At 35.9% G+C, this 17,111-nt stretch overlaps 1 protein-coding gene across 3 annotated transcripts in view; it reads left to right on the top strand.

Moving 5' to 3' along the window:
• LOC150098264 (spatacsin) overlaps positions 1-17,111 on the top strand; it is an 891,110-nt gene that overhangs the window by 480,380 nt on the left and 393,619 nt on the right. For all 3 annotated transcript variants that reach the window (XM_090406151.1, XM_090406152.1, XM_090406153.1), the window contains exons 21-22: positions 7,063-7,279; positions 15,446-15,532. In XM_090406151.1, the coding sequence (XP_090262277.1) occupies positions 7,063-7,279; positions 15,446-15,532 (304 nt within the window). The remainder of the gene's footprint in view (positions 1-7,062; positions 7,280-15,445; positions 15,533-17,111) is intronic.

The raw sequence follows: 17,111 nt of genomic DNA, 5'->3' as shown, positions 1-17,111 counted from the left end.
TAAAAAAAGATGCATGAAGTTTACTGTAGTAATTAATCCATGTAGGATTGATTTCAAATATTCTCATGTTGAGTTCTCAAGTTTTTCTTGAATAATTGTTGCATTGTTGACAGTGCATGGAAATTCATAAGGCAGTATCTGACACAAGCAATGTATAACTGCATACCAATGGTTAAGCAAGTAAATAGAGTAGGAGTGAAATGGATGAATAGTGAAATCAAGCAAGCTGTGCTGGAAAAGAATATACTATGTAAGAGGTACAAGACATTTGGTGGCAGTCAGATCCATGAAGAGTATAAAGTGCAGACTAGAAAGGTGATGAGCATGGTCAAGAAAGAAAAGGTGCAGTATAAGAAGAGATTGGCTGGTCAGGTCATGGTTAACTTAAGGGAATTTTCCACTATGTGGCAAGTAAAAGAAAGAATAATTATAACAGGCTGAAGTTAGTGGATAGCCATGGCAGCAGAATAACAGTTGCAATGGATATAGTGGAGTTATTGATCGAGCACTTTATCAGTGTATATCATACTGGTGTAAATGATGTGGTGCAATATCTAGAAGTTAAATAATAAAGTAACACGTAAAAAACCACAGTGATATCTTTAATTAGTAAAGGACATATATTTCGTACTAAAATTAATAGTACATCTTCAGTGTCTGTAACAGTAATAGGAATGGAATAAATACAGGCAAAATGTTCGATGGATCACTTATTAAAATACAATTGTTACCGCGTGCTAGGAAATAATAGAAATAACAAATTTAATCTATTAAGATAAATGGTTTTTTTGCATAAGATAAAAGTCTCCCAGATCTTTGAGAGAGACAAACAGTCATTTCTATTTAAATTCGGTCGGTGTAAGATAGTTTCACAACTTTCTTCGAATAAGCGTTCATATTTGAATCTGCATCTATGGAGGAGATATCCCACTGGACACTATGAGTAGAGTCAGTACTGTGCTGTTCCAGACCAGACTTCAGAGGTTTGTTATAATCAATATAATATTGATGTTCTTTTATTCTTTTTTCCAAAGACCAGCCAGTTTGTCCAAAATAAGAGACATTGCATTCGCAAGGTATTTGGTAAACACCAGCCAAAGATAGAAAAGACAGTTTATCCTTTGTAGAAAGTAATAAAGAAGAAATTTTGTTGATAGGAATATATGTTGGAATCAATTGATACTTTTTTAGAATTCTACCTATAGGTTCTGATATTCCTGGAATGTACAGAATAGGAACTCTGCGGACTGTTGAAATGTGTTACTTTATTATTTAATTACTATGCCACAGGTTCCACTAAAAATAAAAAATAATATCTAGAAGGGAGGCAAGTATTAAGAGAATTGAAAGTGAAAGAATCAGAGGTGTATCAGGTGTTGATTGAGTTAGATGTTAATAAAGCTGTGGGAATGGATGACATATCACCACATATTCTTAAGGAATGTACACCCAGTTGGCTATACCCTTGACCTGGTTATTTAATGAAAGTCTTGCAGTGGGTAAGGTTTGTAAGGAGTGGAAAGAACGCAAAATAATGCCACTCCACAAGCATTATTCTAGAACAGATGCTTTTAGCTATAGACCAGTCTGCATAACTGTAGTTGTAGTCATGGTGCTGGAGAGATTGGTTAGAAATAGAATACAAGATTGAGATGATGGACATAGTATTTTTTTTTATGATGGTCAGCATAGATTTGTGAAGGGTAGGTCTTTTTTTTTTTTTTTAGCAACTTACTTGCATTTTATTAAGCAAAGAGTGTGTTATATAAGGGGGAATCATATACAGCGATATTCTTGGACTTTGCAAAGAATGTGATAGATTACCATATGATCAGTTGGTGTACAAGCTGCAGAGGATGGGAATAGATTGTATACTGGTTAGATGGATTGCGAATACCACCAAGTTCTGTATGATGGAGCAGCGTCTCAAAAAAGGAGGGTAACCAGTGACATGCCCCAGAATTCTGTTCTTGGGCCCTGCTGTTTAGCTTGTTTTTAAATGGTATATCATGTAGACTGTCAGGGGATCTTAGTTGTTTGCTTATGATACAAAGTTGGGGAGAATTATAAGTAGCACTACTGTTGTTAATTCCTTTCATTCAGGAAGATTTGAATAGACTTTTGACTTGGACAGAGGAGTGCGGTTGTAGTTTTAATATTCATAAGTGCAAGGTGTTGCATTTTGGTGTGCAGAAATATAAGGCTGTGTGCTATTGATGGTGATAATGCTAGAATTGGATGAGATTAGAGATTTGGGACTGTGGCTGATAGTAGACTGAAGTTTAGAGGGTATATTGCAAGTGTTGCAAAGACTGCACATCTTAGTACTGCTATGTTAAAAAGTACTCTAACATATAGGAGGTGGTTGTGCCACTGTATAAAGCACTGGTCAGACCACACTTGGACTATCATGCTCAGATTTGGTCACCTGGTTTTCAGCATGATGTAGAAACATCAAGAAGATCCAAAGATGAGTGACTAAGGCAATATCAGGACTCTGGTATGCTGGCTATGGAGAGAAGTTGAAGGAATATGTATTGCTGCAGAGTTTAATGGATAGGAGGAAAAGAGATGATATGATAGAGATGTTTAAGTTAATGAGAGGATTTTATCAGATTAATCCAGAGGGGCTTATAAAAAGAGTAGAAGTCTCAAGGGGAAGTTTTGTAAGAGTATGGTGAAGAGGAGTGCGTGGAGTAGATTTTTTATGTGGAGAATTGTCACTGAACGGAATGCATTCCTGGAATATGTTGTTAATGCAAGGAGTGTTAAAAATTTTAAGATTCAGTATGATAAATATGTTTTTGAATGAACCTCCCATGATGAGTGATGACTCCATGGAGGGTGTAATACTAATAATGGTGGTGTAATTGAGAGTACAATTCACCTATAATACCTGTTCAAAATTGACTCGTTTCAATACGTTCTTTAATAAATTTACTTTAATCCTTTATCCATGTGTAAGCAAACGAAATTTGTGCCTGAAAATATCTTCAGGACTGAGGTAAGGTAATGCAACACCAGGCTTGGTAGAAAAGGTGGACCAAGAACTCATCACTCTTTGTCTCAGTATCTCCCATAATGCAAAGGACATCTCCTTGTGGACATATATACTGCTATGCATTAAAGAAAGGGCCACTACCCAGACCGGTTTCAACATTTATTGAGATCTCGTCAGTGGGAGGCAGATCCAAACGTGGAGATACTAAGGCAGAAGCAATAGGAGAGGTCATATTTACCTTTAGGAGTTGCCAACAGGTATACCACCTTATTATTAAATTACTCTGGATTTAGAGAAAGATGTTGGAAATTTATTTTCCACTTGGTTAGAATATAATAAATTTAGTTTAATCCTTTATCCAAGTGTAAGCAAATAAAGTTTGCATCTGAAAATATACTTGTCATAGCTTTATACATGTCTGCAAGGAGATGTGCTTTGCATTATGGGAGATACTGAGACAAGGAGTGATGAGAGCTTGGTCCACTTTTACTATGAGTTGCCTCAGTCCTGAACTACTTCAGACACAAACTTTGTTTGCCTACACTTGAATAAAGGATTAAACTAAATTTATTATAGTCTAACCAAGCGGAAAATAAACTTCCAACATCTTTCTTTAAATCCAGAGTAAATTAATAAGGTGGTACACCTTTTGGCAACTCGTATAAGTAAATATGACCTCTCCATTGCTTCTGCCTTAGTATCACCACTTCTGGGTCTGCCTCCCACTGACAAGACCTCAATAAAGGTCGAAACCGGTCTGGGTAGTGGCCTTTCCCTTAATGCATAGCTTTATACATGTTCGCAAGGGGATGTGCTTTGTATTATATGAGATACTGAGACAAGGAGTGATGAGAGCTTGGTCCTTTACTACGAGTTGCCTCAGTCCTGAATTACTTCATGCACAAACTTTGTTAGCCTACACTTGGGTAAAGGATTAAACTAAATTTATTATAGTCTAACCAAGTGGAAAATAAACTTCCAAGAATACAATTTGGTTGGCTTAATCCCAAATTGCCAGCCCATCCTCGTTCATTCAGTATCCAGGTAGCTATATAACAGAGTGCACCACAAGAATGTACCAGAGTGTACCACCACCTGTATGGTACACGATGGGTACACGGGACTAAACAAGATAATAATGAACCTGGAGGCTTCCCAATCAGCTAGTGAAAAATCCTGCAACTACATATTTTGCCAATGAACTGGAAGGAGACTAAATACTGTGGCTGCAGAGGGGAACTGTCGAGGCCACGTGTGTCTGCAAGTCTGTCACCTCTCACTGCATGATCCATTTCCTTTTTGTCTCTTCCTCACCAAACACAATGAACCACAACCAAAAGAGATGTGATTTTACTGCAGATCTCAAAAATTCTCTCACACAAAATAGTTTTTAAAAAAAACATAAAAAACATCAAAAATCCCACCAAAAAAAAATAAAAAATCATAAAAGACAACAGAAATCCAACCAAACAACCTACCAACACCAAAAAAAAAAAAAAAAAAACGTTTCCACATCCACTTCACCAACATTCGTGCTTAAACAGCAATATAAACGATATGTACCACCACCTACAGTCCTCTAAATCAAAACTACTATTCCTTTCAGAACCCCAGCTGCCATTCTCACAGCCACTCTACACTCAGCTGCCCAAACTACACATTACACAGTTCTTTCTGCCACAAGGGTAGTACTTGTGCATTCATGAGAGCTGACATCCCATGTCAGAGATTTCAAATCCTTGAATCCCCACCATTTGATCTGCTTTGGCTCAAAACTTCTCTACCAAATCACCCCGTTCTTTTCATATGCTCCCTTCATCACTCTCCAAACTCCATCAACCACTCTGACTGCTTCAACTTTCTCTCTCTCTCTAAAGCTCGACTTTCTGCAGTCTAAGTACACCCCAATAGTGAAGTCATCCTTCTTGCAATTTGCCAACACACTGGACCTCTTCCTAACAAGCTCCCTTTCCAGGTATACTGTGGTTATAGGTTCTTCTCTTGGAAACTTGGACCACAACCTCATATATTTTCATACAAGTCTCTTTTGCTACAGAACAGCAAAAGAGACTTGTATGAAAATTCCTCCATCTTCATCCACATGGGAAAAAGGGATAGAAGTTGTGTAAGTCCTCTCGTGTCCAAAGGACACGAGAGGACTTACACAACTTCTATCCCTTTTTCCCATGGTCTGACTACTGCTTCAGTTTTTTCTGATCCAAACACCTGCTCAGACTGAATAACAAATCATCCTTGCAGGAATGAAGGCTTTCATTTCCTATTCCACTCCAAATTCTCATCCACTCTCCAAGCCTTGGTTCTCAAAAAAGTGTGTCAATTCTGTAAAAGAAAGAAAAACTGCTTACCACAATTGGCTCAATACCAACCTTACATGCTCCTTCTCTTTCATTCCAGACATTTGTATTCTTTGGAACACTTTGCCTGACATTTTATCTAAAGACTTTAATCCTCCAGCTCTTCAAGGATCACATCAGCAGTTCACTAAAAAATAAAAAAAAAAACACATATATTTGTTTCTGTGTAAGATTGCTCTTAACCTGTGTGGTATGTCTAACATATGCTTCACCAGCCAATTTTGCCATGGAAGTTGTAACAGGCATTGCTTGTGCGGAAGTCATGTCTGCTGCTATCTGTTTGTTCAGCATGCAGCCACAGAGTATCCTTATAGATATATTGCAGCCAGAAAGTGGAGAAAATACTTCAGAAACAGATTACTGTTGCCTGATAATAGTTTGAGAGTAAAGTGTAGACGATATTTACTTAGTATTTGATTCTACTTTAAAAATATCTGACATTAAGTCATTTTTAAAATGTATTATCACTCATTCCAACTAATGGGTGCTTTTGACAAATGCCAGGGCTGCTACATGGCATTTGACAAAATATGTGACATAAATGAATGAATTCACTGCAGAATTCAAGAGGATTATTAGAGCAAATTGCTTGTTTTTGAGAATTCAGTATTGTTAGCCTTAACCTGGCTGGAGGGCATGTCATTTGAAACAATATATTAGCCAATGTTTTTGTGTAAGTTTTTAATATGCTGAATGTCAATGAATCATCAGCAAGCTGGGCAGTGGTCTAACACCTGGTGATGAAGTTCATCCCCCACATAAAGACAAACTCATACATCCATGGCTATGGCAGGGCCTGTTAGTTGGAGAGAGGATATGCTAACCACTCAGTCAACCAGGGTGGCAATTTATTGTTCAGGATTCATATTCATAGAGAAAGGTGAAATGCACCAAACTGGAACTGTTGTTTCATATCTAGATTTATATTTATCTGCATTTAACTTATTTGTGATAATTTCTATAAGATTTTAACTTATTAGCCTTGCTTTCCTGAATAAATTTACAAATAAGACTATATAAAATAACTGTGGTGGTTAAGTAAAACCTGCAATATTTCCTTGTTTTAATTTGAGATTGAATTTTATCACACTCCACTAATGTTGCTTAGTGAAAGATGCAAAGTAGATATAGGTTTTTAACTCAGGTAAATAACAAGGAAGCATCTGAAGGGAAAAAATAAATAAAACATTTTCTGTTGTGCTATGATATAAAAGTGAAATTGCTTTCTTTGTATATGACTGACAGAATGGGACATATCTGATAGAACTTCATTTAAAGACAGTTATCATCTTATGTATTTCCATACTTTAGATGGTGAATGATTTTAAACATCGTCCTGTATTTATGGGATAAAATTCATGGCATTTGTGTGAAAATGTGAACTTAGAACACAATGGGAAGTTACTAAAAGAAAAACATTGAAAGAATTTTTGCCCAGCATTACTATTATTAAATTAGTTTGGAATCATATGGTTAATTCCATTGATATGTAAATTCAAATCATTGTAATATTTACGTTTTTTAAGATATACATATAATCCAATCACTGTAGATTTTCTTATACTATAATGATGCTAAACTTAGCAGTAAAACTTGCCCAATATAGCAATATACATGAAATTTAAATATTTAATAGTTATTATACCTGTTATTATTTTTTTTTAATTTCCCATTTGCAATTTTCAGGTTTTGCAGCTGTTGTCTGAATTTTCATCTTCATGTTTAGTTGATCACTTATGCAATGCTTTACAGAAAAAAAATTCATACCTTGAACCTCTTGGAGATTTAAACAAGCATGAGACTAAAGCAAAACAATGGTCTCAAAAAACTCAGGGAAATATTAGAAGTTCTTTATATTGGAAGATAGGGGTAAAAAGGATGTCCCTCTCAACTCAAGAAGACTGTAAGTTATTTGAGCAGTTTATAAAATTGTTTAAATTCACATCTCAGATTTTTTCATTGCAGTATTTTACAAATTAACATCTGTGATAGATGCCTGATTACAATAGTAGTATGTATTTTTTCCTTCTGAAAAGACATAAATATTAATTACATACACATGAATGATGTTCTGATTTCCACTTCCTCATAACAATGTATCAACTTCTTTCATTGATACATTGTTATGAGGAAGTGGAGATCAGAACATCATTCATGTTCATGCAATTAATATTTATATGACTCTTCAGGAGGGTATTTCAGGCATCTATTACAGTGGAAGAAGATAGTGAAGAAGGCATCGGATACAAACAGGCAGTGTGCCCATGATTCGTGATGATGACGATAACAATGTACTGATTATAAGAAAGATACTATTATCATATTTTATACTGCGAGATGCATTATTATTTTTTTCTCATTATTTTCTTTATTGGCTTCGTTTATTTGCAAAGAAGGTGGTAAAGAAATACAGCATTATATTGTATTAATGCTTTGCTTTATTTTGATTTGAAATTTGCATGCAGTGTAATTATTTTTATATCTCTTTCAAAAATTAGAGTTGATGCTTATTTGCATAATATATATTACTTGGTAGTTACCTTTACTCCTATTTTGATTTTTGACTAGTTCTCCCATTTACTAGTACCATTGATTTTTCAAGTTGCTTCATAAACTGAAGCACCTTGAAAAATTACCTCTTAATCCTGACATTTGTTTGCAAAAGCAGCTGGCATGCAATCAACATAAAGAGTAAAAAAAGGAAATGGCAAAAAGTAAAGAGAACATGGAGTGAAACAAGTGAATTATATTGTATGCTGACTCCATGATTTTGGATATGCTTGATGAGTGGTTGACTAAATTGTACTTTCCTAGTGTAAAGATTAGAGAGAATTAGTGACACCATCAGATTTTAAAAACAGAAAGTAAAACAGTTACTTTTTTTTTTTTTTCAGGAAATGATTAAAAATGTGAAAAGTTTGAAATGCAAGAAGAAAATGAATAGTTACTGGAAGAAATGAAGAGAGTTTCTAAGGCATTACTTTCTTTCTTCTACAAGCTTCTCTTGTCATGATATGATATGATAGGCATGGATATACAACTTATGCAATGAATCATCGCATAAGTTGTATAGAAATGGTGTAAAGTTTTCAGGTATTTTATGTCAATTTAATGATGATAGTTATTATTACTTTTCAGGCATCTCCATCGAGTCAAAGACTCATTGCCTGAGACCCCAGTTCTAACAACAAAATGCATTTTGTTGTTCACAAAATGCATTTTGTGAACAACAAAAATGCCAATGAAGCACTCACAACCATCTCTGCAGTTACACATTCACCACCTCCTAAGCAAAAAAAAAAAAAAATTCTAGTCCTAACACGCTTGCTGTCCACTCCAGGGATAATTCCTTGTTCTCCCTTCCTGCTATGTTTTGAAAAAAAAAGATTCATTTCAATCCTATAAAATCCCTTTACTAACTTATATTATGCTTCTATCGTGTCCCCCACTTTTTTTTTTTTTTTTTTCCCTATCAGCTAATTTTTGAAGCCCATAGACATACCACAGTCTTAGTCACTTGCCTCTGGATCCTCTCTTCCACTTCATCCCTACAAGATCTGCATCTAGTCCAGTTTTGCCATTCTGAAAGCCTTATAAAGAAGAATGATAACCTCCTTATCCTAGCTTGTCACTGTATCTTTCAACAACCACATAATCTGAATTGTATTTTGGCCACATTTGCACATGTTCTCTAAATTTCAAATCGCTGGCCTCATCATTTTCAAACAGTTCAGTTTTGTGAATATAGTGCACAGCTTGTGATCTCTTTATTCTAGAGGGCATGAGCTTTCACTTGGCCATGTTAAACTGACATCTGTTTACTTTTTCCTGTACTGCCAGTCTGTTTAAGTTATTCTGCAGGATCTCTACATCATCTTCTTTGACTGTTGATCTTCCTAGCTTTATATCATCCATAAACAACTGAATATTTCCCCTTTAATCATTTCCTGTATCATTAATGTGCTAAGTAATCAGCAATAGATGAAGTTCTTGCCCTGCAGTACACCACTAGTCACCTGCCATCTTCTGGACTCAACTCTCTCATATACCACTCTTTGATATCTTTTCATCAACCACGATCCTATTAAAAATCACTGCTTCACATAGATCTCAGTTTTCTCAACATCAGATTTCCATATGGAATCCTGTCAAATGCTTTTGCAAAGTTTTTTGCAAAGTCTGTATCACTGTGTAACAATTTCCTTTATCCAACTCAATTGTAACTTTAAAAAAAAAAGTAAGCACACAACTAAGGCAATACGTAACCCTCACAGAACCTTGTTCCTCCCCTATAAAGTATCATATTTCCACCCTGTCCTGAATTCTGTCTTTTACCAACTTCTCCAATACCTTAACCACTACCACCACCACTCCTGAGATATTGATTGACCTATAATATGCTATTTCTGTCTTGGAGCCTCCATTTATGCGTTATACCCATTTTGTGTTCTTTCCACTCCCTTGGCACCATCCCAGAATTGAGATTAAAATTAAAAGTTTGGTCAGAGGATATGATAATTCCCTTACACCTTATCACAGTACATGGGCTAATATGCCATCGAATCTCATGGCCATGCTCACATTAAGGGTCTGCTAAATTGTAATCATTCAGTGCATGGTTTGTATAGCAGGAATGATGTAAAGTTTTTAGATGCTTTCTTCTTCTTCCTTCTTTCACAAATCTAGGCCAGTTGGTCTATTTTGGTCTCATCCCAGTGTTTCATTGATCCACCTCTATTTCTTTGACCGTTTGTAGTTCATCATCTTCTTGGATATTCTATCATATGCCTTCATTCTAAATGCTCGTTTCATCTAGTTCTGTATTTTTCTATTGTTTCCATTGTTGGAGTTTGATTTAGATCTTTCAGTATGTCTTCATTTCCATTTCTCTTTTATCAGGCTTGTATAACATGTTGGTCTTCTCATCTGTTTCAGTTCTTCTGCAGTGATTCTTATCTTATATCTTTCTCTTATTGTTCCATGCTTCACTGCCATATAATAATATTGGTTTTGATAAAAAAAAGTATTATACAGTCTCTTTTTTTTTCTCTCTAAGAAATCTCTAAGTCTTCATTGGATCTTAATTTATAGCTCAAACAATTAAAATTGTTGACCTGTTTGATTATTTTATCTGTTACTGTTTTAGTTTGGATGGACAATGCCATTTTAATTTTTTCTTAAGAGATTGACATATATGAAGTGTTCACAATTCAATTCCCCGAACAGCCATGTAGTGTTGCCATGCGATGATTTGGTTGGAGTCACATGAGTAATCATCTTTGTGCATGTTTTATCTAATGCATTCTTAAACTTCAAGCCGATAGAGCCATTTGCTAGTTTGCTATTGCAAAAACAATAGAGATCTGTGTATAAACTCATCATCATCAAATTCCTGACATTTATCCTCAACGGGTATAAAGGATATGATAGTATCCCAGAAGTGGGCAGCCAAAAACAAACAAAAAAAAAAAAAAGCGATGGACGCAAATGTGAACAGAGTGGGATATTTTGTATGGTCTGACAAACGATTAAGCATGCGATTAATGACTGATGAATTTCAAATGAATCAAGAAGCAGTCAGGTTAATTTTAACTGAAGAATTGGGTATGCGAAAGATTTCTGCGAAGTTTGTGCCTCGGATCTTGATGGATGAACAGAAACAGTGGTGGCTTCAAGTTGTGTCTAATCTTTCTTCAAATAAGCACGTTTCTGAGAGTAATTACAGGTGACGAAACCTGGTGCTTCCACTACGATCCCAAAATAAAATGCCAGAGCATGCAGTGGAAAACCCCAAGTTTGCCACATCCGAAAAAAGCACACATGTCACATTCGCAGTTCAAGACCATGCTGGTGCGTTTCTTTGATCACAAGGGGATAGTCCACTATGAATTCATTGAACAGGGACAAACAGTCAGCAATGCTATTTAGAGGTGCTGAAATGATTATGAGATTCTGTTTGGAGAAAAAGACCTGAATTGTGGCCTGCCAAGTGGATCATTCATCACAACAATGCGCCAAGCCATAGTAAGCTCATTGTGAGAGAGTTTCTGGCAAAAAAATTGATTACTGAATTAGTGGATGTTGATTTCTTGCTCTTCCAAAATTAAAGACGAAGATTAAAAAAATTAAAGACTAAAATGACGAAGATTTTTTGGCATTGCTGATATCCAGCATAATGTGATAAAGGAACTCAAGGGTATTCCAGAAAAAGAGTTCCAGGCCTGTTTCCAAAAATGAGAACACCATCTAAACCAGTGTATAAATGCACAAGGGGACTACTTTGAAGGCAACAGTAGCCACTAATGTAAGTTCTGAATGTAGATGTTTTGCAGGTTCATTCCAGGAATTAAATTGTCACACCTCGTATTGTTTTATTATGCTGGATATCAGCATAATAAAACAATACGATTTATCTCCCCATATCTGAAACTGCAAAGAATAAGGCATCTAGGATAAAATTATTTTCTATTTGAATTCCTTCTTTCTTGTGTAACCAACCTTTTTTGATCATTTCTGTTATATATATATATATATATATATTACAAATAATATTGGTGAAAGGGAACATCCTTGTCAACCCTGTAAGACCTGTTACTTCAAGTGTTTTGGTTCTGTTATCACCTCTTTTTATGCTTATTGTTTTCTCATATAGGCTGTAAAATTGTTTTTTTGAAAAGTTTATAGGCAAATAGTTTCTTAGTATATCGAAGAGTTTGTCTGTCTTATCAAAAACTTTCTTATAATCTGTGAATGCTAGATGTGTGTCTAAGTTGCATTGTCTTCTTTTCTTAATTAGTAGTTTGAGGCTGAATATTGGAACCATGCAAGATCATCTTCTTTAAAATCGTTTTTAGATATTTGATATAAATTTAATTATTATTATTTCTTAGGCATCTCCATTCAACCAAAGACTGATTGCAGAAGACTGATCCTGTTATTAATCAGTATTACATCTGGCATTGCAATATCTCCTTGTGGATGGTACACTCTTGCAAAATAATTACTCAGTAACTGTTTTGTTTGATTCTGTTACCTCCCTATCATCAATAGTTATTAAAGTCATCCTTCCATAGTCATCCTTCCTTTTATTTCCCATTTAGTGAATGAACTCTTTGGAATTTATTTTGGTTTCATCAGTTAGTTTCCTTTCATAATTAGCTTTGGCTTTCCTTGCCAATTTGGATCACTCTTCTTGCCTCTGCCTTGTACTGCTCATGGGATTTTTCATCACCTTTTTTTTTAATTCCCTCCATAACTCTTTATGCACTACTAGCTTAATGATTTCATTCATTCATTTAACTTGCCTAATTTTTCCTCCTAACTGAATGTACAGTCTGATACTGCTTTCTGCAAACAAACCATGACCATCTCCCATGCACTGCTAGCATCTCTTCCCCTCCAAATTCTTAGGCATGGTACTGTATTCTCAATTTGTCATAATCTTCTAATTCAACATATATTCAACTTGTAATTCAGCATATCTCTCTTCTTATAGAAAATTTTACATGTCTAGCAATCTCCCACCCAGGTGAAGACATCAATTACTTCCCTCCAATTTGAGAAAGTATGGTTACATTGATTACCGCTAAATGTTCTGGTGCTGTGACTAGATCCAGCACTCTCGAACCTCATTTTTTTTTATTTCATAGTAGTTTGTATAAATCTTGTATAAATTACATTTCCTTCCCTCTCTCTTACCATTCTTCCTTCCAGTTTATTTCCCCATATTTGTAGTTCTCCACAATAATTACTCAACTTACACTCATTGTGCTAATTTGCAAATGCATGCCATCTATATTTTCCCCTTATACTTTCTGAACTATAGCAGTAACTAACTATATTTTTCATCCTGTTGGTCTCTATCTCACATGAGAGCCTCAGATGAACTGCCCTCTGTATCCCTCTTCTCCTGATGTATTTCTGCTCATTTTTGGCTTCAGTTCTTCTGCTGTCATTAACAGAACCCACTCTTCCCATTTTCTTCCCTCTGTCCTATCTGAAAATGCTATACCACTTGCATGTTATCCTTTTGACTATTTCATCCTTTGTCATCCAAGTCTCACTAATACCTATAACCTTTGGCCAAGTCTAACTAACCAGTGCCAAAAACTCCTCTCCCTGATTCCAAATACTTCTGGCATTAGTATTCATAAACTGCAATACCAACCCCACAATCTCCTTTGCATCCTTATTATCCCACTAAATTTAAGAACCTGGGGAGCTGCAGTCAGTATCATGTGATCACTGTCCCACTTACTTCTATGTTGCACATGACCAATGCTCATCTGCATCTCCCCCTCCCCCCACCCCCAGAAACATTCTAGTTTCCCTGACTCTGTACTTCTAAACTCACACTTACTTTCTCAAGGCACCTAACTCGAAGTCCATTCGAATTCAGACTATATACCTTATACGAGGGACATCCAGAAAGTAAGTTCCGTTTACAAATAAGTGCTGCGATCACAATGGTGCACATGCGTGCTGAGTTCGTTGATTCCTTAGCAAGGTGTTGGTGCCATTTTCAGACATTCTTGTAGTGCGTACGCTTCTTGGTGTGTGCTTATAATGTCTAAGAAAATCGAATCGCCTGCTGCATGCGAAATCGAATTGCCCACCATATGTGAAATTAGGTCAATTATCCATTTCTTGAATATGAGGAACGTTAAAGCAGCTGAAATTCATCAGCAAATTATTGAGACTTATGGAGAACACGCAGTGAGTGATTCAATGGTACGAAGATGGGTAAGACGTTTTAATGAAGGAAGGAGAGGTGTACACAATGATGAACAGAGTGGGCGACCATCTTTAGTGACTGACGATTTGGTGCATTCAGTTGAAGAGAAGAATCGACAGAATAAGGGATTCACTATGACGTCACTCTCGCTGCAATTTCCAGAAGTTTCACATTCATGTCTTCATGAAATTGTGTCAGAGAAACTGAATTATCGGAAATTGTGTACACGCTGCGTGCCGAAGTTGCTTACAGAACAACTCAAAGTGAATCGGCTGGGCAGTGCATTGGAATTCTTGACACGCTACCATGAGGATGGCGATGCTTTCCTGAGCAGACTAGTCACCGGGGAAGAGACTATGGTGTCACACACAACCCCTGAATCCAAACAACAGTCCATGAAGTAGAAGCACACTTCATCACCAGTCAAGACGAAATTGAAGACAACAGTTTCCACTCAGAAAATCATGTGCATGTTTTGGGACAAACAAGGAATTTTGCTAGTAGACTTCTTGGGTCAAGGCTCCGCAATGAATGCAAGTATATACTGCCAAACCCTTAAGAAACTGTGTCGTGTGATCCAAAATAAACGGCGTGTCATGCTTACCGGAAGCGTTGTTTTGATTCATGATAACACCCGCCCACTCACAGCCAGCATAACACAACAACTTCTCACCACCTTCGGCTGGGAACAATTCTATCATCCCTGCATATAGTCCTGACCTCGCACTGAACGACTTTCACCTGTTCAAACATCTGAAATCTTTCCTTGGTGGCCAGCGGTTTCAAGACGACAACGAGGTCATAGAAGGCCAATACGTGGTTTGCATCACATGCAGCAGCCCACCCACTCACAGCCAGTGTAACACAACAACTTCTCACCACCTTCGGCTGGGAACAATTCCATCATCCCCCTATATAGTCCTGCCCTCGCACTGAGTGACTTTCACCTGTTCGAACATCTGAAATCTTTCCTTGGTGGCCAGCAGTTTCAAGACGACAACGAGGTCATAGAAGGCCAATACATGGTTTGCATCACATGCAGCAACCTCCTACGAAGAAGGTATTGGCTTCCTCAAGAGTCCTTTACTGCTTGGTCTACCATGAGGATGATATCTCATGTCTCTTGACTGCCATTAGTGATTATTTCTTGTTCAGAGAGCAGCATAATACAATTACTAGAAAACTGCTTTTATAACACGAGCTCAGGACTATATTCATTTTAATTATATAAAATTAACAATATGTAACACAAAGGTTTCCTAACATAGTTGAAACTTATTTAGCCAATAATTTGTTATTGTTATTATTGTCTCTTTTTATTTTTTATTTTTTTAGTTATTCCTCCTGAAATATCAAGTGATGAAGAACGAAAATCTCCTGAAAGTGTGGATGGAACAAACTTATATTTAAATACAGATGCTGGTAAGTTTCTCTCTTTTTATCTATCTATCTATCAGAAAAGTAAAAGGCAAGCTGTAACTAAATGAATTACTTTTACAGGGATGACAGTTAGCATCAGAATTGTTACAATATTTTTTATACTTGGAGGCCAAGATTTTTTAAATATGCTTATTTTTAGTTTTATTTACTCTTTTATTCAAATGTTATCCAGCTTTCCTTAGATCATTATCATGGATTTAGTTTTATTTGACTTTATATTTTTGACTGCCTGTTTAATATATTTCTTTGTTTTTAAAGATATGAAAAAAATTTTAGGCAAAGCCTCTTACTATCTATTCAGCTGAAGTCTGCTTATTAAAATAGTTATTATAACTATGTTAAGCTATATTATAATTATCTCAATTGTAATCTGTTGGTTACAATTGAAGAAATAATCAGTACATTTACAAAGACAGCCAGTGACACATCATAAGGAATGCTTGTTTAACAAGCACAGAGAACAAACAAAAAAAGATAATAAATAAGGGATACTAAAGCAACTGATATGAAGGCATTAGCCTCTATATAAGTATTCCAGTCATAAAGTGACTTCACGTGCAAACTTTGTTTGCTTACATTTGCATAAAGGATCAAACCAATAATATAATTTCTTGGCATCTTTAATTTATAAACATTGGCTTGTAAGAATAGATGATTATTTTCCTTCTTCATAAAATCTTAATATGGCTACACATGAACTCTGTGCTCAGATTTAGTTTCCTGGATTGCAGTTGAATAAAGGATCTATAAAAAAGGGCATCAGTTGTTGTCTCTGCTAATAATACTAATAATGAACATAATAAATAATCAGTTGTCTGTCAACAATAATGAGCATGCTCAGCTAGTTCAGAATTTTTTATATTCTAAATAATGCTTTCAGGTGTGCCATACGAGGGTGGTCTGAAAAGATCTTGGCCTAACAATGAAAAAATGAATTTATAATTTCAAAATTATTTTTATTTTTCAACATAATCTCCCTTAAGACTAATACATTTATTCCATCAATGCTCCAGTACCATTATCCTGTTCCTGTAGTGGTCCTCAGTAAGATCTGTAAAATACCCCTCTACACCTGCAATTGCCCCTTGATTCGAAGAAAAACACTGACTAGCGAGGAAGATTTTTAGTTTTGTGAAGAGATAGAAGTCAGAGTGAGCCAAATATGGGGAATAGGGTGGATGTTCCAACAATTCATAGTGCAGATCCCTTAATTTTCGCATTGCCAAAATACCTTTGCGAGCGGGTGCATTGTCCTGATGAAAGATGATTTTTTCCTTCTGTAAACCTGGTCTTTTCTCCCAAATTTTTTCATCTAGTCTGGTTAAAAGATCAGAATAATATTCACCGGTTATTATATTATCATTTTCAAGATAATTAATAAACAGAATACCTTTAGCATCCCAAAACATCGATGCCATGACCTTTCCTGCTGATGTAACCGAGTTTTTCTTCTTTGGCGCTGAACAATCAGCTTCTGTCCACTGTTTTGACTGCTGTTTGGATTCTGGTGTGTAATGGTGAATCCAAGTCTCATCCATAGTAATAAATCAATGCACAAAAT

Source organism: Typopeltis vanoorti, chromosome 16 (assembly GCF_054136105.1).
Source record: "Typopeltis vanoorti isolate ZY-2024b chromosome 16, IOZ_Tvanoo_1.0, whole genome shotgun sequence".
Taxonomy (NCBI): Eukaryota; Metazoa; Arthropoda; class Arachnida; order Uropygi; family Thelyphonidae; genus Typopeltis; species Typopeltis vanoorti.
The sequence above is the reverse complement of the archived record's forward strand: the minus strand, read 5'-3'. Positions and strand labels throughout refer to the sequence as shown.